We start from the raw sequence: 24129 nt of genomic DNA, 5'->3' as shown, positions 1-24129 counted from the left end.
TTCATCCAAAGGACGCCATTAAGAATGTACAGTTTAATGGTCCCATAATTTGTTTCCAAAATTGCAAAGGAGTGCTAGACAAGTGTTTCAATAATCTTACCTCTGTCTTAATTTAAGTAATAGCAAGATAAAATAATAACCACAAACAAACAACTCAAACGCAAAATAGTCCACATTTTATTGCAGTAAAGAAATTATACCCAATCTTAGAAGAAAGAGGATTCATAATAATAATTTGCCTGTGCAGAGCAAGAAAATAACATATTGCAAAAAATGACTTTTTGAAAAAAACAAACCTTATTTCAAATGCTGTCTCCCTTGAAAATTCAGAATTTATTTTCATACTTACATTTTCTACAAAGAGCGAAGTAATCAAAACTAACTGAATTCTGGAGGATAATGAAGCACACCTGCAGAATTAGGCAGCAGTTAAGGCTGACAGTCTCAATTGCTGTTTTAGACATGGTTTCAATTTTGCCAAGAACCACTTATCTTTGTAGAATGTAGCACTATAATTGCGTAAAGCTCCAACAAAGGCCACTCTATGCTGACTTGCATAACCATCTTTTCTACTTTTTCACAAATCATTTCCTTATTGCAGTGTCTTGGGTAGAGATGGTAGTTTAAAGTTGAGCTGTTCCCCAGATGTTTCCCAGAGCACACATATAACAACCATATATACATTTCTTCTGTTGATGCACCTCTGATTTCCTGTCTAAGATCAGCATACTTGATTAACACCAGTGGACTTGATCCCATAAGATAGTAACAATCTACATCTTGTGTAAGTTTACAGACTCCGTAGAAAGCTGAGTGAACCCTCATGATCCACTTTTCAGTTACAGATTTTCACATCAAATGGCACTGTCTCTTGCCACGCCGTTGCTAACTGCCTTGAACCCAGTTTTACCCCCTGAAGTTCCTAATCTGCTCAACCATTTTTGATGTAAGATACAAAAAGTTTTGAACAAGTCCAAACTAAAACACATCTATTCATTTTTAACCATCTTTTCACTGCAGACCAAAACTTTTGAAATTTATTTTTTGATCAGAGACTTAACAAATACTTTTCAGAAACACTGTGTTGATTTCCACCTAGGAAAACATAGGATCCAATCTAAGACCAAAATCTGAGAATTTGAGAAATGGGAGGATGGGTCAATGGTGTTCCATAGGGAAAAAGTCTACCTAGCTGCAGTCACTGCTGGAAAAGGCTCATGTGGAGCAGAGCTTGTGTTTTTACAGCTTCTTACCCTCACAGGCATGTGGTACAGTTATGTCAAGGACACTATGTAGAAAACAAAACAGATGAAGGAATGGAGCTCTGGAGAAGGAATCAAAAGGTGCTGAGGCTTTTAGGTGTAAATGGGACAGAAGAATGATGGGAGACAGCAAAGGTCAGCTCACCTAGCCTGGACTGGGCAGACAGCTTGACCTAGCAAGGGAAGCTGGAGCTGCTCTCAAATGGCAGAGAGGCTCTATGGCCATTGGCTCTGTATTCTGTGGAGATGCAAGTAAGTCAGTGTTGTGGCCTTGTGTGGAGAAAAGGCTCAATTATCTTCTTATCAACGAAAAGTGTGACAGTGAACTAAAAAAGAAATTTATCTTAGAACTGTGAAATAACATTAATTTATTTGTACACACTAACAACACTTATTTCAGTATATGCCTCCACAGCACAGATATCCAGAAAAACTTACTTCTTTTTTAAGAAGTAAGTTTTTAAGAAGGATCATTCACATTTCTAAGGAGTCAGAATGTCCTGCTGGCCTTTTAGCAGCATGCTTTTAGCCAAAAATTCCATAACGATCTAGCTGCTCTTTCCCACTGAGGTAAAAGCAAGTACAACAATTGCGTCCATTTGCAGTGACATAAAACAACCTGACTCAAGTGGTCCTTCAAAAGGCATTACCATCATCTAACCTAACTGCTATTAAAACTAAAAATGAGATTGACCTTATTTTTCAAACACTTCAGTGTAAATTAAAAGACACAAAAAAAAATCACACCCTGAGAAACTGCAGTCTTCTCGAAAATTCTTTATGAACCACTCTAAACTAAGATTTTACATAATGGAAAACTAACCAAAACAAACTCTTTCTAATTAGATACAGTCTTGAAAACTATCATATATCTTGCAAGAAAACCAAGCACAATTTTCTAATTTAACAAAATTGGCTTGTCCTCTACTTACATGCAAGCACAATATTATAAATAATTCACTAATACTTTTAAAACTCTTTCCAATGAAAGAAAATTTCTGGTTTGAGACACTGCTGTCATGCAAAAATAACTAATCTCTAATATGAAATTAATTCTCTTACCCCCAGAAATCTAGATTGGAAATTTTTCTATTCAGTTCATCCCATATTTGCAGTTTGATTCCTTGGCCTAGCAAAAAAGTTGGCAACTTCAAACTGTCTGGCAAAGTTGCAATAGATGGGTCCAGTGACTGATTGGCCTATACTGGACCTCTGTGGATTGCAAATTATTTATTGCAAATTGAATTTCATTTTTCTAAAAGACAAACACTCTGGAATACATGACTTAGAATTTGTATATAAGGTATTCTGTATTTTTTTTAAACTTCAGATTTTAAGTTACTGAACATCTAATTTTGCCCCTGTGGAGACTGAAGGGAAGAGTCATTGTTTCACTGATTTGCAGTTTTGGAGGGGAAAAAAAGCAAAACATTAAAAACTATGATTAGCATGCAGGATGAGAGACTCATAGAGATGGGAAAAAAATTAATCAGCACTGGAAGCAGGAGAGTTTAGCAGCATGTTGAATTCAGAACTATTCAATGGAGTTCAGAACTCCAAATGCTTGTTTAATAGTTGTAAAAATCATCCTCTCTCACACAATTTTCTTCATCTTTGTAATGTGGGATAGATTCAGAGGTTACACTACAAGTAGATTCTCCTTTTCACGGTGTACACCAGAATACAGGGTGAAGCCTAGTTGTACACAACCCCAAATTCAATGAAGATCTATGTTTAACCGCAGGACAGAAGGTGATTATTTTTGTGCAAAGATCATTCTGTTTTCTCAAATTTAGATGGATCTCATTGTATCTATGATTTCTAGAAAGAAGAGTGAGAAGTAATGGCACAAAACAGGATTTATTTTGAAAAAGAAGAAAAAATATTCTAGATGTGCACCCAAGATCTACAGATCTCCAGAAATCTTCATTTGATGTTAGGACAGTAAAATGTTCTGTCATCAGACATTACAAGACTATTTGGAAATAAGTAAATAGCTTTTTTTTTTCTTTGAGCTTCCTTCCCCACATGACTGATGCAAATGCAAGCCTAGAAAAATTGAATTGCTGCTTGGCTTGCATCTATTGCTGAGGAAAAAAAAAATACAAAAAAGAGCTGTTAAAAGACAAATACTAAGTTGCGTACAGGAAGCTTTAATAAACAAAGATAAGAAGTGAAAAGACTATGAAATATTTGTAAGTTAATTCCCATCCACATATGTAGCTTCAAGACTACTATAGACCTTTACAGCCTGGCATTACACAAACACCAAGTGCTGTACAGCATAAGAATTTGTAGCATTTTTTTTATTCGTCCATCTGAGAATAAATGAATAATTTTTGTAAGAGAAAAAGCAGTATCATAATTTAAGTTTCAGCATAAATTAGTATGGAAACACATTTTTATATACTAAACACTTGTTCATTATAAACAACATTATTGTACAGCTGCTTTCTGTTCCTAGCCTGGATAATTACTGAAGTGTAAGAGCCACAGGCAAGGAGATGCAAAAAGGCATGTTGGTTTAGGCTTCTGATTCAGAATTCCTTAAGAAAGGAAACATGTCTTCCTTAGAATCCCAATGAAGTGTCATGAAAATCAGGTTGTCAGCTTAAATAGAGAAGGATACATTTCATTTACATATGTGCACTTATTCACGTACTTCAAATTAAACAGGATAACTGCATAAGAACTTTGTCAAGTTTCTTTTTCTTATACACAGTCCTATCTTGAATGTGAACTCTGTCTCACTGGACCCTCCTGCTTTGAACAGAAGTTGTCCCAATATGCAGAATCCTCAGGTGCAACAGGAATACCAGATGCAACTAAGTCTTCAAAAGTCAATAATGTAAATTGTGGTTGGTTGGGCTCCATGGAATGGACCTAAAGAAAAAACATATTAGCACATGAATCAATAAATATCAATTTTCTTCCTGTAAAATTCTCTGTCACATTTAAAGTACACATTGCTAACTGAAGAAGAAAGAAGACAGTCTATATTTGAGACTAATGTCACTTCCCCTCATTCAGGCTATGTAGTCATTACTAGAGGCATGTAACAGGCCATACAGAAAAACTGAGCTTTTTGTTGAAACACAGCTCACAAAACTGATTGAATAAGTTCTACAGAATGCTGCAAGTATGACAGAATGACTATTTGAGTCCAGTAAAGAGAAAGACCACCATCAAACAAACTGTACTTCATTCTTCAGCAGATAAAGATTATTTAAGTCAATTGTGTGAGGATTTATTTCACTAGGTGTGCCTATTTGTACTCATTTTAATACAGTAGTCACTAATGTTTTGCATGCTTCTCTCAGGCTCAAGTGCTACTTAAAAACTGAAGCGGTCACAATCAACCTGCAATTCCCCATGTTAAAACCAATTAAACGTGGACTGATATTAGAGATGATGGTGTCAGGGTCTCCATGATAGGTTCATCACTCCAACAAAAAAAAAAAAAAATCACATTTCAAAGAAGAAAAAGATAGGAGTTTTTTGTTTGTTTTTTGGTTTTTTTTGAGCACACTACTGTGCAGCCTGCTGTATGCCATCTCCAAATGTAATTGTTTGGAGACAGCAGGGCAGATAGTACAGCCTGCACAAATCAAACATAAATATAGCTGATTCTTCTAAATAGGCATTTGCAGGAGCAACCTATTCTTAATGTTTAATATTTCATAAAATTCAGTAAGGCTCCTCTGCAGTGGTGTTACTCAGTACATCAGACAAACTGACTCATTTTTGATGAGCTTGTCAGAGTCTCTTTGTGCGGCACTACAGCCTCTGGTGCATCAGCCACTCCTCCCAGTTTGGTGTCACCAGCAAACCTGCTGAGGGTGCACTGCACCATCATCCAGTTCATTAGTGAAGATGTGACACAGGACTGGACCAGTACTGACCCCTGGGGCACAGCACTGGTAACTGGCCTCCAACCAGACTTTGCACCTCTATCACCACACCCTGTGCTCAAACATTCAGCGAGTTTCCAATATACATCACTGTTTGCTTACCCAGTTCTCAGCATTTTTCTAGGAGGATCTTATGAGACAGTGCCAGAGACAGAAGGCACTGAAATACAGGTAGACAACTACCCACTGCTCTAACCTCATCTACCAGGCCAGTCATTTCATGACACAAATTTACTAAGTTGGTAGAACATGATTTTCTCTTGGCAAAGCTAGGCTGACCAGTCTTGGTGATTTCTTTGTCATTGCTGTGCCTGGAAATGGTGCTCAGGACTAGCTGCTCTACCATCTTTCCAGCAGTCATGGTGAAGCTGTCAGATCTGTAATTGCCTGGGTCCTACTTCTATAATCTTTGGATTATTGAGAGGGGCCTTGCAATGCCAGCTGTATCCCATAAATATTATTGACTTACACTCATCCAGTTTGCTCAAGCATTCCCTGGCCTAATCCTCTTCCTCCAAGGGCACATCTTCCTTGCTCCTTCTTTCATCCCTGCAACCTGGGATTCCTGACATCCAGTCTTGCTAAGAAATATTGATGCAAAAGGGGTATTCAGCACCTCAGCCTCTTTCAACATTTGTCTTGTTGAGTAAAACCCTTCCCTCTGGCTTCTTTGCACTTCCAGAAGTGCTTCTTGTTGCTTTGAACATTCCTGGTCAGATTAAATTCTGTTTGAGCTTTAGCTTTTTAAACTTCATCCCTGGATGCTCAGATATTTCTGTATTCTTCTCATGTTACCCATTCTTGCTCCCACCCTCTGTATGCTTCCCTTTCTAAGTCCAAGTTTGGCTAGGACCTCACTGTTCATCCATGCAGACCTCCTGGCCTTTTTGCCTGACTTCATATGCAATGAGATGGAACTCTGTTGAGAGTGGAGATGATCTTTGAATCAAAAGCAGCTTTCCTGGCCTCAGCTTTCCACTGAGGCCCTATCCCACAGGACCCCTCTTTGTCCTTTGAGGAGAAAGTTCGCTCTCCTCCTGTTAAGGGTTGTGAGTCCTCCTCACTGCCCTAGGATCCTGAACTCCACCATCTCGTGCTGTTGGAACCCTGCAGCCACAGACAGATCTGTGCATGTTTACTCCTCATCCTGAGTGCACTGGTGTACAGGCACTTCAGAGACACTCCAGCACACTGATTTTCAGGAGAAGATTTGGGGAATTTGTTCATAATTGTGCCCTGTAGACCCTTCCTTCCTTACATCCAAGTGCTGGAGGTGACTTGGTCCAAGGTCAATTTTGAGGATTTTGTTTTTCCTGTCACATCAGTGAAGGTAGGTCAGTAAATAGGCAAAAAGCAAAAATTCTCCACATCAGTATTTGAGCAATAGGCTACTATTAAGAATAACTGCAGAGACAACAAAATGGTTTGTGCTTGTTGTAACAGCACAGAAGAACTCTTAGCTGTCAGTGCAGACTGAAAGTGAAAAAGATTGAGCTGCCTCTCACTTTACGTCCTTACACAAGTGACATGGTGTTGAGACATTTCTGCTCATCTGACATTCTGGAGATGAGGTAAAGCTGCAGGAATGGTGCCTAGAGCCATGCAAGTGACATTACAGATGCATACCAAGTATGAACCAAGCCTCTGAGCTAAGAAGTTGTTAACAGATGTAGTTTGAACCTCAGCACGTGCTTGTCTGAAGGAAGCGTGTCCTGACAGAATGCATCACAACGCTTGTGAAGTACAGCAATAGATAGACAGAAGACACTGTCTATCCTACACAGGATTTATAAAGAATTTTAAACTCAGCCATCTTTTATTGAGACTAGCCTTAGATAAATGTCTAGATCTAGGTTAAGAGCATAGATAAACATTCTGTTCCCTCAAGCATACAGCAGTCACTAGCATTTTGATAAGACTCTTGACACTAGAGATTTTTAATTACAGTACATTGACATAACAATTGATCTTTCCTGGGAATTGTAGGTACATGCCATCATTTTGTGAAGAAAGCTGAAAATAGATGTTCTGCAAGCAGACCATAATGAATTACTCCTGTGATTGCAGAGAGGGAACTGACACAAACACTGACATCCTAAAACAACTGGGTAACATTTACCCACATGTTAAGCTAGAATGAACAATTTTTTCTTTCAACACATCTAGCAATAAATATAATAATTTTTATGGTTCTTTTAAAAAGAGAGAAGGTAACATCCATTTCCTCCATGTTCCTGTTAGAAGGAGGCCTAAAAAGGCACAATGCAATAGTACATAAATTTTCACTTAATTTCCTTACTGGGGAGTCACAGAATGTGCTCTTGTTCTGCTGAAAGTGACCTTTCTTCATAGAACTGAAATAATGAAATTTAGGCCCATCACAAATGTAGTCAATGGACAAGTAAGCCTTTGAGACTCTTGATTCAAAGACTTTTCATCATAACCTTTGATATCATGACTATTTTTTCTATGGTACATTTAAGCTAAGTGACCATGATGGTGAAAATCAATACTTAAAAATCCTGGATTCCTGTAGAATACTTGAGTAATTAACTTTAGTATGTCCTGCCAAAAAAAAATGCACATAATTTCTTAAAAAATATTTGTCTACTGATTTATTACATTAAATCCTCAAAGGTAGTTTAACACCTCTTTTTCTCAATCTAAACAATATGAGTTAAAAGGTCTGCATCCCTTTGCTATCCATGAATATTGACTTTGTTACCATGATAGATAGTGTGTGTTACCACTTCCATGCTTTCATCCATTCCTATACTAATTTTCTTTTTTCTTTCTAGTTCCTGGTAGAATCTTTGTATCTAAATAACAGAAAACAACTAACCAATTTTCTTGTGAGCAACTAGAACAACAGAGAAAATCTGGCAGTTTGTCACACTCTCATTTGCTGACTGTCTGGCTGTTTTGGCTACAACTTGCCAATCTGCCTGTCCCTTAAATTTGACTTTTATTGCTATTTTCAGGACTGAGGTCTTTTTTAAATTACACAGAAAATCATGAAAAGCTTTTAAGTAGCTTTTCTCTTTCTCTCTACAGAGACACCACATGGAATGAAGACTAACACTGCTGTTCTTCCCATCTGTTGGTTGTTGCTGCTTGTCTCAAGGGTTATCTTGTCACAATGGTGTTTGAGCGATGGATCTGCTCTGGGATACACGCACTGACAGTCCCCCACTATAATCAACTTGGTGAGGTGTCACACAAGTTTAGCAGTCCAGATTGGTTCACTGTTTCCATTTCCCTCTGTGAAAACCATCTTTCCCACATGAGTACTAGCAGGCTGTGACAAAAATCACTTAATCTTCTCTTGAATGAACACATTAAATACATGCATTACAGACTTGACATTATCTGTTGCTGTCCTCTGAAGCCATTTCTCCTTCACAGACTTTTCCTGAAATAGGCACAACAGAACTAGGAAAAACACTTTAGTAACACTGCTTGGTTCTGGTTAATACCATGCCTAAGATAAGCCTTCTTCTTGGCCCTGTTTATGAGATGACACACTTTTAGCTACACTCTAAGTTTATATTCAAGTGATCACTAAGAGATGGAACTACTTCCCAATTCCTTACATCAGAATCCTTCTGTGCAAATCCCTCCTGTTTCCCAAGTGCCACTGCAACATGATGATTGCCATCCAAGCGGGTTTCCTAGTAAAGATCAAAAATGGCAACGTAAATGCATTTTCTTTTATCTGTTTCCAGAGTACAGAGTATATAAGTGTTTAGAGTATGGTTCAGAACAATAGCACAAGACCATTTAATATACTTTAAAATAATGACATTCAAAAAGCAATAGTACTTTTTAGCAGTTTTCCTAAAGAGTTCAATGATGCAGACACATTAAATGTTCACAGGGCTGAGGACAGATTACTACAGGTTACCACCATCTTATCAATTTGTAAATATTTGTACTCAAGTTTGTGACCTAAGCATTCCTTTACCAGTCCCTTTTAACTCCCAAACCATTTAACCCATCTTAGTTACCCTTTTCCAGTGAGATGAACTGTGAACCTCAAGAAGGTATTCTGAAAAACAGTTATGTCAGAGTAAACTTAAACCAATGACTCTTTCCCTCTTGGCTTCAGACAGCATGTAAGAGCACAGCTTTGAATTCCTGACATAGTCTGTGTACTGCTATGTGTAAATACTAATCAACAATTTTTAGATGCATAACTATATATTTAGTAATGTAGAGTTTTATCTATTTAATAGTTTGGTTTGAAAGTGTTTTCTTCTAGAAAGACTAAAAATTCATCCCAAACAATTTCAGGATAAAGAACCTCAAAGACATTTACTACTTCTGAATAATCGTTAATCCATAGCCAAGCCATAATTCCATAGATTTTAAAAATATATATATCTAAGGGGACAAAATAAAATTTTCCATGCTTATTTATTCAAAAGCTTTCATGTATTTTCTGCACACTTTCTAAACTAGAAATCAAGAATAAGAAGAATTTTACCTAGGAAGGTGATCTGTTTTGATACTGCCATTCATCTGAAAATTAGAAAGTCATTGGGATATTCTCCTGGGACTTAAGACTGAATCTCCAATTTTGGCTTCCTTGGGAAATATTTTAACTGCACTATATTATAATATAAAGAAAGCACCATGATTTCCTGCTATTTCCTCTGACATGTGGTTGGTTGCCTTATTTTTCTCCCCCTTTAATCTAAGCAAAATGTGTTTTAGAAGAATGGTGTCAGTGGGCATCAGGCTTTTCTACAGTTCATCTAACATACAAAATTTTCAAAGGCTTCAGTTGCCAGGATACCATTCCTGTGATTCCAAAACAGCCCTGTGCATACATATAAATAAATAAATATATATATATATATATATATATATATATATATATATATATATATATATATATATATGTAAATAAAAAGCCAAGCTGCTCAGCTCAAATCTACTCATCCCAGTCCAGCCAAGGCAGCATTGGAGCTGCATCCAGTCATGTGGAGCACTAGGACAACTGTAAGGTTGGGGAATGTTTCTGGCAAACATGGTGCCTTGGCTGAGAGGCGCTGGTGAGGAAATAGAACTATGCTTTTACTTTGATCTCTTCAGCACCAAAACTGTGCCCATTTGACAGCTTTAGCAGTGAACTATAGAAACCTCACCTACTTAAAAAAACCCCCATCAAGCTCGTATTGTCATACCCTTCTGCAAAGTGCTAGTAAAAAAAGGAATATTTCAATTCTGTCTAGATTAAGAAAAATAATTCATATAAGAAAAACTAATAAACCTACAGAATAAGCAATACTTTATACAACTGCAAGAGCTATAAATGTACTTTCTGTGGGGTATTTTACTGGGTTTTCCACTCCTTTACTAGGATACAAAACTGAAAGTAAGTCAAGCATAAAGAATGCTATCTCAGAGGTAACCACTCGTAGTCAGTGTGAACATTTCTGTAACTTCCTCAAAAATAAGAAAGACTGAATACTAGATGCTTGATCAGGTGTTGCTAAACCATTTCTATAGTTCTGGGGCGGCAGTGTTTTTTGTGTTCTTCTAGATGGAAAAATTACTGTATCCTCTTTTTAATTGCTTCATTTTCCAGACTTCTTCATTTTTTTTGCATGTCCAAGAGGTCAAAGACACATCAGAACAGAGAGCACAGTACAGCACATTCACCAGTGGCTTACACCTGTAATCAGAAATCTGCAAACAGCTTTAAGCACAGAATTTTCTTTTTATCAGCTAAGAGGTCAACTTATATTACTTCTTGTTTGTTCAACTAAAAACATATTACAGATGCTATTTCACATATTGTTAGCTAAATAATGGTGTTTTCAGTTCAAAGCTGCATTTAACAGGCAGTGATTGTTGAGATAGACCTTCCCTGCAGAGACCCTGCCCAATGAACAGTAAATGAAAAAGGTTCCATTTCATTTATTTCATGTATCCTCTGTGGTCACAAGAGAGTTTTCAGCATCTAACAATAAAACATAAACTATGCCCTTCATCTATCTTTGCTGTTTCAGAGCAATGTAAATCCAGATGAAACACAGAAGGGAACATCCTTCCTGGCCTTTACTAGTGGCCAGCAAAAACCTTAAGCAATGAAATTAAAGAAACATACTGAAACTATAAAAAACAGTGGACCAGCTTGTTTCCCTGGAGATATTGCTATACCAGCTTATAAAATTGGTATCTTAAATGGAAATAGATAATTAACAAAAGGAGGACAATCCTATAGAATTCCTTCAGGGTAGAGAGATTGTTCTGTTAAGACTCTTCTCTATAAACCAGAAGTCATATAATGGACCAAAATTTGTTTTTGTCTGCACAGAACAAAAGTGTTACTAGAGCACAGAGAGATTTACAATGATCTCTTTTCAAAGACTTGGCAGAACGATGTGTCTAGAATTCAAATCATTGTGAATTCACTCAACAATAGACAGATTATGACAAATCTGTACCTTCCCAGCCAGTAGAACTGACTGATGAGTGAATCCAGTTGGATTAGCTAGTCTTAGAAATGAAAGTTTCTATTCTTATTTATTCCTGACAATGCAACAGGATTTACTTCTCATGCTGAGGGTGAAAGATGCCAGCTACAGTTGCACACCAGCAATTACTTAATATGTTTCAAATTGACCCAGGTAATCTCTCTTTGAAATTCATATTCTGGAAGTAATTGATTTGCATATAAACAAATCAAGCAAATATTTGTTGTGAAAAAATGCAAAATGTTATCTGTGCAACAGCAGTCCTGCCAGGTGATTCTTAATCCCAGAGCAAAGTTTAGGATAAATCATGTATTTCCTCTATAAAATAATTGTATCCAAAGTTGAGGTAGGTACAAAAATAAGTGTTATGTCTCATTTAAAAGTCTTCTTTAACATTGATTCCAGTAAGTACTATCCAGTTATTATTCCTGATCAATTGCACACAACTGGGACTAATAAGGAAAGGGTCACAAATATATTTAACATTTTGCAAATCATGACTAGGAATTTATTTTTCATAATCTCATGGAATGGCTTACATTGGAAGGGACCTCAAAGATCATCTCATTCCAAAACCCCTGCCTTGGACAGGGATACTTTCCACTAGACCAGGTTGTTCAGGGCCCCATCCAATCTAGCCTTACACACTTCCAGGGATGGGACATCCATAAGTTCTCTGGGAAACCTTTTCCTGTGCCAATATATATTTCCATATTTAAGATCTGCTACAAATCTGTCTATCTTATAAACTTGCTCTTTAAATTATAGAATGTGTCATAGCTGTTTTCAATCAACTTCTTTTGTTTTTACTAGAATTAACTATTTCTTCATTCTTGTCATAGTAGTAGGCAGCTCATACCACACAGGAGGGTACTATGAGAAACTGGAGTCCTTGACTTTGTTTCAATGTGTTAACAGCACTACTCTCATTCTGAATTCAAAACACAGCACTACACCAGCTACTAAGAAGAAAATTAACTGTACCAGAGATAAAACTAGTATAATTTTCCAAGTTTATTTTCTTCAAAGGAAGTAAACGGAGCATACAGAATTACCCATAATAACAATCATCATCACCATCATCATAATGACTCCATCCTAAATCAACACCCTGACAAAATCCTGTTATCACTCTCTACTGGGCTAGCTGTCCTTTATTTAGCAATAGCTAAAGTCACCTTTTTAAAATGAGGAAAGCATGTACTGTCTATAAGAATAAAGCATATTAAACACGTATAGCAGTCATATCTTAAAATGAAATTGATGCTTTTAAACAAAGCTTTTTTTCCTCCAACTCCTTCCAAAACAGCTGAAGGGAATCTGCGCAGCAATCTCTAGAGTAATATACAAAAGCAAGACTCTAAAGCTAAATCCTTCCATCAAGACCAAACAAGAAGAGCCTTTTTCTGATCAACTGCCTTCCATTGAAGCCAAAAAATGCGGGGTGTGAATGAGGCAAAGATACTTCTAGCAAAACTAAGCCCTGGGTAAGAAAACCACACACAGTCAACTAATAACTACATAGTAGTTAATTTGGTATTTACAATGAAATAAGAGAAACCTTTCTGCACTGTTCACAGAAAATTCTATCTCCAATTTGAATTGGCTTTGCTCTGACTGTGAACAGTTACAGGGTGTCTAAATAGTGTCAATTTTGATTTGTTCAGATTCATTAGTATTTCTCTTGACCTTTTAGTCATGACAAGTATAAGGTGGAGGATCTTTTCTTGGTCTTTATGAATTTAAAGTTATCTTTTTCATATAACATGGTATTTCTGAAGGAGAATATTTTGTGTAACTTAAATGGATAAAATCCCCTTTATTTCTCCCTTCCATTTTTAGTAAATTAGCTTCTCTTTAAAGAGAAGCTTTAAAATCTTTCTCTTAAAAACTGAAATAAATCAATCAAAAATATGTGATAAGTGAATTTTAAAGAGTTGTGCTCTCTTTGATCATTTCCTTTCACTAAGATATAGGCAGTTCTGAAATGTAGAAGTGAGGTCATTATATTTTTTTATTTGATAGAAAAAGCTCCCTAAAGTAAAACTGGCACAACAGGGAACCTAAGGAAAAGCCTGTATCAGTAATATATAGTCTTACAAGTGACACTTTCAGATTTCTCAAAATTAGTGCCTTCAACTAAAAAGTTATTTCAAAAATCTGATGAGACAAAAAAAGACTTTTCTAAGTAAGAAAACAGACACAAAATTGAAAAAAAACTTGGGAAGAGACAAAAATGTAAAGCTATGCTTAATTTTTGGCTCTCCAGAGCTTGGTAACTGAAAAATATTTTATTTATTTAATTTCAATGAATGTTGATATTTAAATGAAATTATATCCCAATTGAGCTTGTATTTAAAGGAAACTTGATATTAAGCCCTTTCTTTGAAATACAAGAATCTGCCTCATTATAATACTGTACTTGTGGGAAGCAGGTGGGCAAGCTTGGAAGTGGAGACATTCCTCAGACAAAAACTGCATGAACGTTCTAGCAGTAATTACTAAGTAGTAGGAAAAAATCCAAACAATTAAGTATTACAGGGAGCTATCTGCATGATCATCTTCAGGCTATTTCTGTCAATGAACCACAGGCACATCGAGGACCAAAATTAGGAGTTCCAGAACTCAATGAAGACAGGCAGATGTTCCCTGGCCATGGGACACTGCAGTAACACAGAAAGCATTCTGGTACAAGACCTACCACAGGCTTTCCCAATAACCTCCTTTTTCAGTGTAATTCCAACTAGTGAATTCCATGACATACTAATATTGTTATACTACATAGAAATTGAGTAAGGGGACTGAGTTAGTATGCATACACTTGTAACATAAAACCAAAAATGGACAGGAGTGCTGAATGAAGGAATGAACTGTGAAGAAAAAATGTATACTCTGAAATTAAACATTACTGGAACATTCATTCTTTCAGACCACATGCACAGGGTACATGTAGTTTGTATACTAAAGAAAATAAACATACAGCAGAAATTTCTCATTCAGACAGCTCTATTGGAACAGCTGTCTACAATAATATAGGTATTTTCAAAATGCACATATGAATTTGAAACTGAATAATCTTACTGAAAAGTGCACTTGAGAGTTTGTGCCATTTTTTGCTTTGCCTAAAGTGGTTGAACAAACATGCCTCTGGGGTGTAGAGATATGGGATTGTCATTTATTTTGTTTTCAAAGCTTGTTTTTGAGGTAATTAAATAATTTGAGAACATTATGAATCAGAATCATCTCAGCTGGAAAACACCTTCAATGCCAGCAAGTCCAACTGTTAACCCAGCACTGCCAGGTCCATCAGTAAACGTGTCCCTATCCATTTTTTCCCTATGTATCCTTTAAGCTACCCGAGATGATACTGATAATTTCTTACCAAATCTGAAAGGATAGATATTTTAGTGATAAGCCCCAGTAACTCTGAAGAAGGAAAACAAAAGCCTAAACCCTAAGACTCAGTTAGACTATTGAGACCAACAATTCTACACCTTCTGATGAAGAACTTTAGAATCTTAGACCTGTTCAAGAAATCAGGCCTGAATATATTTCTGTGAACTTCCTGCATAGGAATGCTCTTCCCAGAGTGCAGGAAGTATATTCCAGACACAGAAAAAACCAAAATTATTATGACTAATCCATCTACGAGGTGTCTTTGCAATCTAAAAAAAATCTTTAAAATGCTGCAGATTTATATTCTAAGTTTTGATTAATATAAGCTCAATGGGGTTCTACAGAGGAAAGAGGCAAAGCTGCAATTAAAAAAAAAAAACATGCAACAAACATGCAATGCAACGATAAGGAGCTGAGACTGCTTATCACTAGTGAAAACATTTTCTTTACCTCAAATGTCCACTCCTCTTCTTTTTCTCCATCCAGAAACATCTTTGTCTCCTTATACACCTTTCCTATTTCCAGTTGCAATGGAGACACATTAAATTCAATTCTTTGCAAGTTAAAGCCAATTCCAACTCCAATGGCCTTTAAGAAGCTTTCTTTTAAGGCCTAAAAGACAAAAATGTATTTTATTTATACTGACTACAAGCTGTTTTTTAAACTGCTATTTACTGCTCTATAAACATTAATTCTGAGCACACATTGCAGATAAAATAAATTTAAGACTTACACTACTGTAAATGTGAGGGTAGAGTGATGAAATTATCAAGAGAAAAAGTTATCAGCATAGTTTATACCCAGCCTAACCCGCTGCATTAAAATAAATATGCAACTGAAATTATTCAGTGGTGCATAGAGATAGAAGTGCTTTATCTTGTTCTGGCTATGTGTTTAAAACTACTAATAAATCCCATTGGAAATGTCAGCTGTAGCATGGTTCTCAAAGTTATTCTGATATTAAAATAATCACTGAAATATAAAGTCCACAAATATCTTCACATGGAAATGATACCAGGTAGCACCAGGGAGTTTAGACTGGATAACAGGAGAAACTTTTTCATCAAATGGCATTTCAAGCACTGAAACAATCTGCCCAGGGAAGTGATTGAGTGACCCTGAAATTCTTTAAAATATGGGTAGAGGTGGTGCTTAGGGACATAGTTTAGTGGTGGATTTGATGATCTTAGATGTCTTTTCCAACCTAAACCATTCTATGATTCTACGCAAATACAAAAAGATTACATTTTTACTATAATGAAAATAAAAAATTACATCAGAAAAGAACGTGAACATTTGCAGACTTTAAATAGGAAAAGAAGTATTACCCAGTGCCGATAAAACATATCCAGCTGCATCCATTCATTACTCATGGACTTGATTACATCCCACTCTGTTTCAGTAAACTGTCGCTTCATTAAGTGAAAGAAATTTGGAATTGAGCTACTACCTATAAATCAGACAGAGATATTTACAGAAATTTTAACAGAGTAGTAATACTAAGCAAATGAATTACCTCACATTATTGCTCTAGAAAAAAACTCATGAGAAAAAAAAATATTAACCAACTCTGCTTCACAATTTGAATTTATACAGCCTCAAAGCAGTGAGCTGATGGTTGTACAGGATGTAGTATTTCCAGCATTCTCTAAATGGCAAAGTATTTAACCAATGATAATTTTATATAAACATAAAAAATTTATATTCAACTACAAAAGTAGGATATATAGTCTCCGGCATCTGACAGCTTGATCTAGTAACATTTTATAAAATAGCATGCTGTTTGTCAAAATTTATCAAGCTATTCTGCCTCCCACCCTTGGACGGAGAGATACAGAAGAAACACTTTTTTAAGCACTTGTAAAAGCACAGTCTTCTGAATTTATCACACACATTTAGCTATTTGGATTGGATTTATTCTGGAAGAAAATGGGGATAGAGAGGTGCCCATAATAACAGTAAGAAATAAACCAATGGAAAAAAAAAGTCCTCCAAAAAATCCAGCCTTAAACTACCAAACCTTCAAATCCTTAGATTAAATTTAAGATACCTCTAAAAATAATCACAGCTGAGTGGCACTGCAGCACCTCTTTGGGGGCTACACCACTTTTCCCCACTAGTCTAAATTTGCCTTGTAGAAGACACTACAGTGTGTAGCCATATTGATCAATGGCATTTCTATAGTACATTGAAATCTGTGACCCTTGTTACAAGCTTGGCTACCCATAGCCTGTGTCAATCAGTATCCCATGCAAGCATCCAAGTCCAACTGGACTTACAGGTGGCTAAAGAGACAATGGCAGAAAACAATCTCTTTTCTCTAGTAGGGATAATAAAAATCTGGATAGAGACAATTCCACATACCGAGACAAGTTCTTTGATAGGGTACTCAGCGTTCTTACTAAAAATATAACATTAGTCATATTTAATCCAAAACATTTTCCCCCTCCCTATACCACACTACTCTGAAGAACTCACTCACTAAATAATTGCTCGAGATGCAGATTCTAACTAGTTGTGCCAGTAATTTTTTTGAGTTGACTGGGCAAGGAGCTTTCCTTTTCTGTGCTTATGTTCCCCTTCAACCATGATGGGTAAAGGCATCAAGCCTTCTCCATAAAGTGGTTGTCTTCTACAGCTATGTAAGCAGTAAATTAAAACAGGTACTGGCAGCAGTAATAACTGTCCTGAACAAACCAATGTAACACTAAAGCACACGTTCAAGTTTCCTCACAATTTCCAAACCATACGGCAAAGTCTGACATACACATCCCACAAGATGTGGCAGTGACAGTTCAGAGATGCCCTCAATGGCATTTTAAAGCGAACATCTTAAGACAGAATTTTGTTGACAGTTGAAGCACTAAGCTATGCATGGAATGATCCAGAACAGTCTAAGGATAGGACTACCTTCCCTCTGGAGAAAATAAAGTAGAAGAAAAAAGCAACCACAATGTTAAGTATGCCTTGATGAAGTACCGAGGCAAAATTCCACAATCCAGCTTCCCTGAAACAAAAGAAAAAAAATGTTGAAGTTGGAGAAGGGTATTTTCTTTTCTCTCTGGGTTTGTATGGCCCATTTTACAATCAAATAACTCCATTAACACCTGCTCTAATCCACTTCTTTCTCCCCCTTCTCTCTTTTCTTGAATATTTAAGACAACAGTGGTGAGGTTCCAGCTTGTTCTTGTGATTCAAACTACAAAACATTCCAGAATGTCCTGGTGTACCTTTCCTATTACTTTCAGAGAGCTCTCTTCCTTTCAATAACCCAGGACTACCAGAGAAAACCACCTAAGACTATTCACACTACACTACCTTCAGCATGCAGATGTATATAAAGGCTCCAGCTTCGTCAGTCCTGCCACCACAGCTTTATCACACGTGGTGAATATACTTGATGCTTAAACCATTGAGTACAACAAGTGCATATCAAACCCATATGCTACTACTTTCTTCCTCATTGTTCACCCCTTTTCCTGTCCTAGGTTTCTTCAACTGTTCAGCTACCCTTCTCAGCACTCAAGTTCAAATTCACACAGCACTTTCCCCTCCATTTCCACCGTCTATCAGTTGCTCCTTTGAGAAGCTCAGGCACCCCTTTGTCCTTAAGTGCACTTACTCCCTGTTTCCTAAGGCAGTACAGTTGCTTGGCTCTGAGGAGTGCATCAGGAGACTTAGGACTCCTATTCTCCACAAGCTACCTGCAGTTCCACAGCCTGCCTAGTCCTTTCTCCATATGTGCTTCAGTATCAGAGAAAGACAGATTCACAGAACCATGGGGAATGTGTAGGTTGAAAAGGACCTTTGCAGACCACCTGGTCTAACCTTCTGTTGAAAGACAGAGCCTTATGCTGGGTTACCCAGGGCTCTGTCAAGCAGAGTATTTCACCCCTTCTCTGGGGAACCTGGTCCAGTATTCTGCTGTTCTCATGGTGCAGACTTGTTCTACAGAGACAGAACTCCCCCTGAAGCAACCTGAGCCTGCTGCCTTTTGCCCTGTTCCTGTGCACCCTCATGAAGACAACTATGAACATCCTCTCTGCTGCTACTGCTACATTTCAGGGAGGCTGTGATTAGGTTCCTCTCTTCAGAACTTTCACCTTCTCAGGTTCAACAAACACAGCTCCATCAGCATTTCTTTGTCAGTGAAGCTCCCCAACCCTCTAACCACCTTGGTGGCCCTTTGCTAAATCCCCTTCAATTTTCCCTTTGTCTCTCATGACATAGGAGATAGGAAGGGGACAAAACTAGAAGCAGCAGAAAGTTTATGTTTAAATGCTATGTTTTTTGCTTTTAGTTTGATTTAAAAAAACAGCCACAAGTTATGGCCAACTACTTGCCACAATTTATAAAAAACTTCATTTGAAAGAACTGGAACAAGTCCATATAGCAATTAATTATTTGGTTTTAAATTTGCAATTCTAAAGTAGCTCCCCCTTGTCAAGTTGTTTCAGAAATAAACTGACTTCTTAAGTAAGTACTTACTTGCCTGTGTCAGGAAATAGAGTTCTTCAAAATAACAAACTAACTCCTTTTAATGCTGAGCATTAATCATACTGCTGTCTCTGATTTTAAAATACATGCCTTGTTAATCAACTTTTAAGTACATCAGCTCCTTAAGAATATAAACTGAGTAATCTTTCAAACATTGCATTCTAGTCATTATAAATAAACCCTAAACCCTTTTTCAAGTTAAGTTTCTTCATTAAATTAAAAGCACACAACACCCTGGAAATTTCAGGAAGAGTAATGAGAGGAAATAGTGAGTGATACTGGAAAAAAGATTCCAATATTAAGCCTGTAAAGTAAACATGCTATATACAGGTAAGTGTGTGTGTTCCTATGCGTGCATATGTGTCTGCATTTTGGATTTTTTGCATGAACTATTTACATTAATACATAATACCATGTTTTCCACTGCAATGACAACTGAGTTTTTGTTACACTTTTTTAAAGACTAGACAAAAATATGCTTTGCATTTTCCCTGTAGAACAGAAATGCCACAGACCAGATATAAAAGACTGAATTTAAAAAGAGGCAGGAGTGAAAAATAAGAAAACAGACTATATTCTCTAGTCCTGTTTGCAAATGTACTGTAGAAATAGCACATAAATACACTGTAATTTCCCCCATTTTTCTGCCTGCTAAAGAATCCCAACAAACTATATTTGTAGGAAGATAAAGGCAATCAGAATTAAGATCCATATAAATTCTGATGCTATTAATAGTGAAAATTACAATCTATAAGGCTAATAAAGAAATTTTTTACATTTTTACAAACATCAGGTTAATCTTAAGTCAGCTTTGGTAACACAGTGTATACTTCACAAAGGCAGGGTACAAACTTGTATCAAAAATTATTATAACCATGCCAGGCATTCTCAAAAACAATGAGAAGAGTAGATGACTAACCATCTTCACTTCAGGTTTTATGAGTTTACAGTCCTCAGCTTGGTTTGGTCAGATCCAAACAACCTAGCTTATAAAGCTACTACTGCCAGCTCATTGATCAACTAATCTCCCGAAAAAACACAACAAACAAACAAAACCAAACCCAAACAAACACCCAAAACAAAAATATGACAGAAATCCCAGAATGCAAACACCCTCCTCACCAACCTGAACTGCATAAAAGAAAGAGGTCAATGACTCAGAAGTAATATCTAATCAATACGATCAGTTCACTTTCAGATGGAAAACAGGCAAAGTGGCAGTGTGACACCTCATACACAGCAAAACAAACAACTGAAGCGGGAACAGCTCAGTCTAAAATATGAAACCCAAATGTGAACCTAAAATGTGAAACACAAGATAGCTATGAAGCTTCTAAACTAACCAACTGTATTGGATGGATGGTTCAAGTCCTGGATGCTTGGGCTGACAATCCTTTTGGTGTACAACCATATTTGATCACATTTTACCATCTCTAAAGGAAACCAAAGAAACCTGATACAGAGAAAACATTTCTGTGCAACAGATGCCCAAGCCCTAATTGTTTATTAATACCAACTAAACCTTGTACAGACATTTAGAAACAACACAAGACAAATAATTAGTGAGATAAATGAGTAACTTACAAGAACCAGATAGAACATTAACAATTCATGTTTTCTCAATCTAACAGCTCACACAGCTTTTGTGTGAATTGGAAATTGGATTTAGATTCTCTGACCTCCACACTTCCTGTTGGTATCCCACAATTCTCCCAATTATATGTATGTTAAACATCTATTCTCATCATGTTAACTTCCATGTGTTTTATCTTGGCATATCCCACAGAAGCACTAACTCTAAAATGCCTGAAAATTTGACATTGCCCCCTTTGAATTACCCAACATCTTCCACATTATAAAAATGTCAATCTGGAAAATTCAGCTATAAAGACACTGAAATAATTTGATAATGTTTGATATTTTCTCTGCAAATAGCATCATTAAGTCTCTGCAACATTAGAGAAACTGCTAAGGTTTCAATTGCATTAATGTGGTTGGGTCTAACAGCAGTGATGAAAATTTAAGCAAGCTGCCTTGACAGTCAAAGTAAAACAAAAGGAAGTAAAGAGTCATAATGGCTTAGATAGCTCTAACTCTAAAGCTGCTGGAAAAACAGCAGCTATGACTTGGTTAAAAAAACCTGAAATAAAATTGAAAGCTGTTAACAGCATATCGCATAGCTGATCAATTTAAAGACAAGTAGCACACTGTCTGCAACGGATTCATGCTTTTTGTCATTTATTCTTAAAATTTAAAAAGAAATTCCAGATCCTCTCAAATTTTGTTCAGACTCCAGAATATTTCAGCATGTTCTTACCATGCCAAACATTCAGCTGGAATATACACTTGCTATTGAAGAGCTTGTAGACAAACTAACCCGGATGCAAGCTCATAGTTTTAGCTTACTTCTGAGTAGAGAAAATAAAAACATATAAAATAGAAAAGATCTTAATCACTAAGATGACTCAGGGACCTCAAACTCTTTGAGAAAAATGCACATACAACCAAATAAGTGATAGCAAATAAGGCAATGAGCAGTAATAAAATAAGGAGTTTCCTAACTTATGCTTGCCAACTCTTATACCTTTTACTTGCTTAAGCTCTTTACAAGAAGTTGCATGAGCACATCTAACAGAGCTCTGGGTAGCCATAATATTTCAGCAAAAACAAAAATTACCCCACAAAAAAGACATTTTCATCAGTTTCTCATTATAGAACATACATCAAACAGTTACATCAATCACTGCATTGCCAGATTAGCAGGAACTCTACTTCCTTTCAACAGTTAGGAAGTTATGCTACATCACACTAAAACACAACCCCAAAAATATAAATAAACATAAAAATATTTTTTCCTTTATAAGGCAAGTCATGAGGACACAACTACAGAGGTAAACAGAAAGGCCAGATGGTGTCTGACCACCTTCAGCCTTACACTACCTAGTGCCACCAAGCCACCAGATCTCTGAAAAGTTTTATCACATTTTATGATCTCCCTTTCACAGTTTATCAAGCAGAAAAAGTTAGGTATTTAGCAACAATGTAATTATAGGGAAAGTAGGCCCATCTTTAAGAAGCTAAGACCACTGCAGAACCTTGGTTTGCACTGGAATCCAGTTGATATTTAGTATATAAAATACTATACTGTAAAAAAGGGGGGGGGAGCAAATTCTCAGTACCTAAGTCATCCTCATCTTCCACATGTATTTCACTACATGATTCATACTTTCTAACACCTCCTTCATCTGACTAATGCAATTTTTTCCTGGGAAGCTCTGCGACCTTAGAAAGCAGAAGCTGTTTCAAACTGAGCTGGCTTCCCTGAACGGGTCTGATGAGAGTTGCTCTTTAATGGCAGAAGTCAGGACCTGGCACAGAAGCTGTCCCAGAACATGAATTGCACAGCTGAATGCAGTAAAAATATCCCTTCTTTTCACACTTAAAACTTTCCCACTACTGTATGTACTCCATCCTTCCCTCCTTCATAATGAAGTCCTAAAAACTCCACATGATGAGAGAAGTAGTGTTAGTGTTTCAAATTTGGGAATCAATCTCTCCTACATAAGGACATTCTTTAAAAACAAATGAACAAAAAACCAAAAACCAAAACCTTATAAAGCCATTTGTTTGGCTTGCCAGCAGATGGACGACTGTTTGTCCCACCTGACAGCTAAAATCCAGCATGTTTTGCTTTGTTTGGTCTTCTCACAGAGAAGAGACAGCAGTCAGCTGGTCATTGGTATGTTGTCCCCCCACATCCTTCCCTTTCACATCACACAAATTAAATTTTGCCACTACAGGAGCTGTCTTTTATCCAGCCAAAATATAGAAGGAAAGATGCAAGTGTAAGATAAATGTGCTGCAACATGGCAAAAGCAGATGAAAAAGAAGAGGCCCACAGATGAAAAACTGATGAACTTCAATGGTCTATTCACCTGTATCAGCTGTATCTACTCTTGCAGATATCATCTCCAAGTGTTTGCTTTGCTTTTATTAAATTTCTTTTTACTAGGAAAGAAAAAGGAAGATATACATGCTTAACACAGAACCCAACAAATCTGATGAACAAACCAGAAAACTGTGCAGGGCAAGTAATAACTTTTTAATACACTACAAAATTGGATTTTCTATCAAAATACAACACAGCACATAATAGCTATGAATGCTTAGAATTCCCAGCACCAACCCAATAAATGGAAAGAAAGCATCTACCTATGGAACTAGCAAATGTCTCCCAATCCTAAATGCTCCTGAAAACCTGACATAACATAAGCAACCTGTCATCTTTTTTTAGGAAATACAAAAATATTTGTCTTGTTGAAAATAAGAATTTCTCTTAGAAAGGAAATATATCAGGCAAATACAGCTGAGGCTATTTTTCCTTATATTTACTGAGAGGAGTTGTGAAATTTTTAAGATAAGTTTCTAGCATTTCATAAGTCAGTATAAAAAAAAATCTGCAAGTCTGTCTCTAAAAGGCTGTCTCACAACCTTGAAACCAGTAAGGGCTTGTCATGGTTTGAGCCTGGCACAGAGCCAGTGCCCCCATGAAAATGCCTCACCCTGGTGTCTGCTGTG

At 36.7% G+C, this 24129-nt stretch overlaps 1 protein-coding gene across 4 annotated transcripts in view; it reads right to left on the bottom strand.

Moving 5' to 3' along the window:
• Positions 1-154: 154 nt before the first annotated feature.
• AASDHPPT (aminoadipate-semialdehyde dehydrogenase-phosphopantetheinyl transferase) overlaps positions 155-24129 on the bottom strand; it is a 33661-nt gene continuing 9686 nt past the window's right edge. For 3 of the 4 annotated variants that reach the window (XM_074535171.1, XM_005482565.4, XM_026790763.2), the window contains exons 3-6: positions 16383-16504; positions 15505-15666; positions 8767-8844; positions 155-4145 (exon numbers count right to left, since the gene is read on the bottom strand). In XM_074535171.1, the coding sequence (XP_074391272.1) occupies positions 3987-4145; positions 8767-8844; positions 15505-15666; positions 16383-16504 (521 nt within the window). In that variant the 3' untranslated portion in view covers positions 155-3986. The remainder of the gene's footprint in view (positions 4146-8766; positions 8845-15504; positions 15667-16382; positions 16505-24129) is intronic. The other variant, XM_074535172.1, reaches the window with a different exon arrangement.

The sequence above is a fragment of the Zonotrichia albicollis genome, chromosome 2 (assembly GCF_047830755.1).
Source record: "Zonotrichia albicollis isolate bZonAlb1 chromosome 2, bZonAlb1.hap1, whole genome shotgun sequence".
In the NCBI taxonomy this organism is placed as follows: domain Eukaryota; kingdom Metazoa; phylum Chordata; class Aves; order Passeriformes; family Passerellidae; genus Zonotrichia; species Zonotrichia albicollis.
Note: the sequence above shows the minus strand (reverse complement) of the source record. Positions and strands in the feature narration are given on the sequence as shown.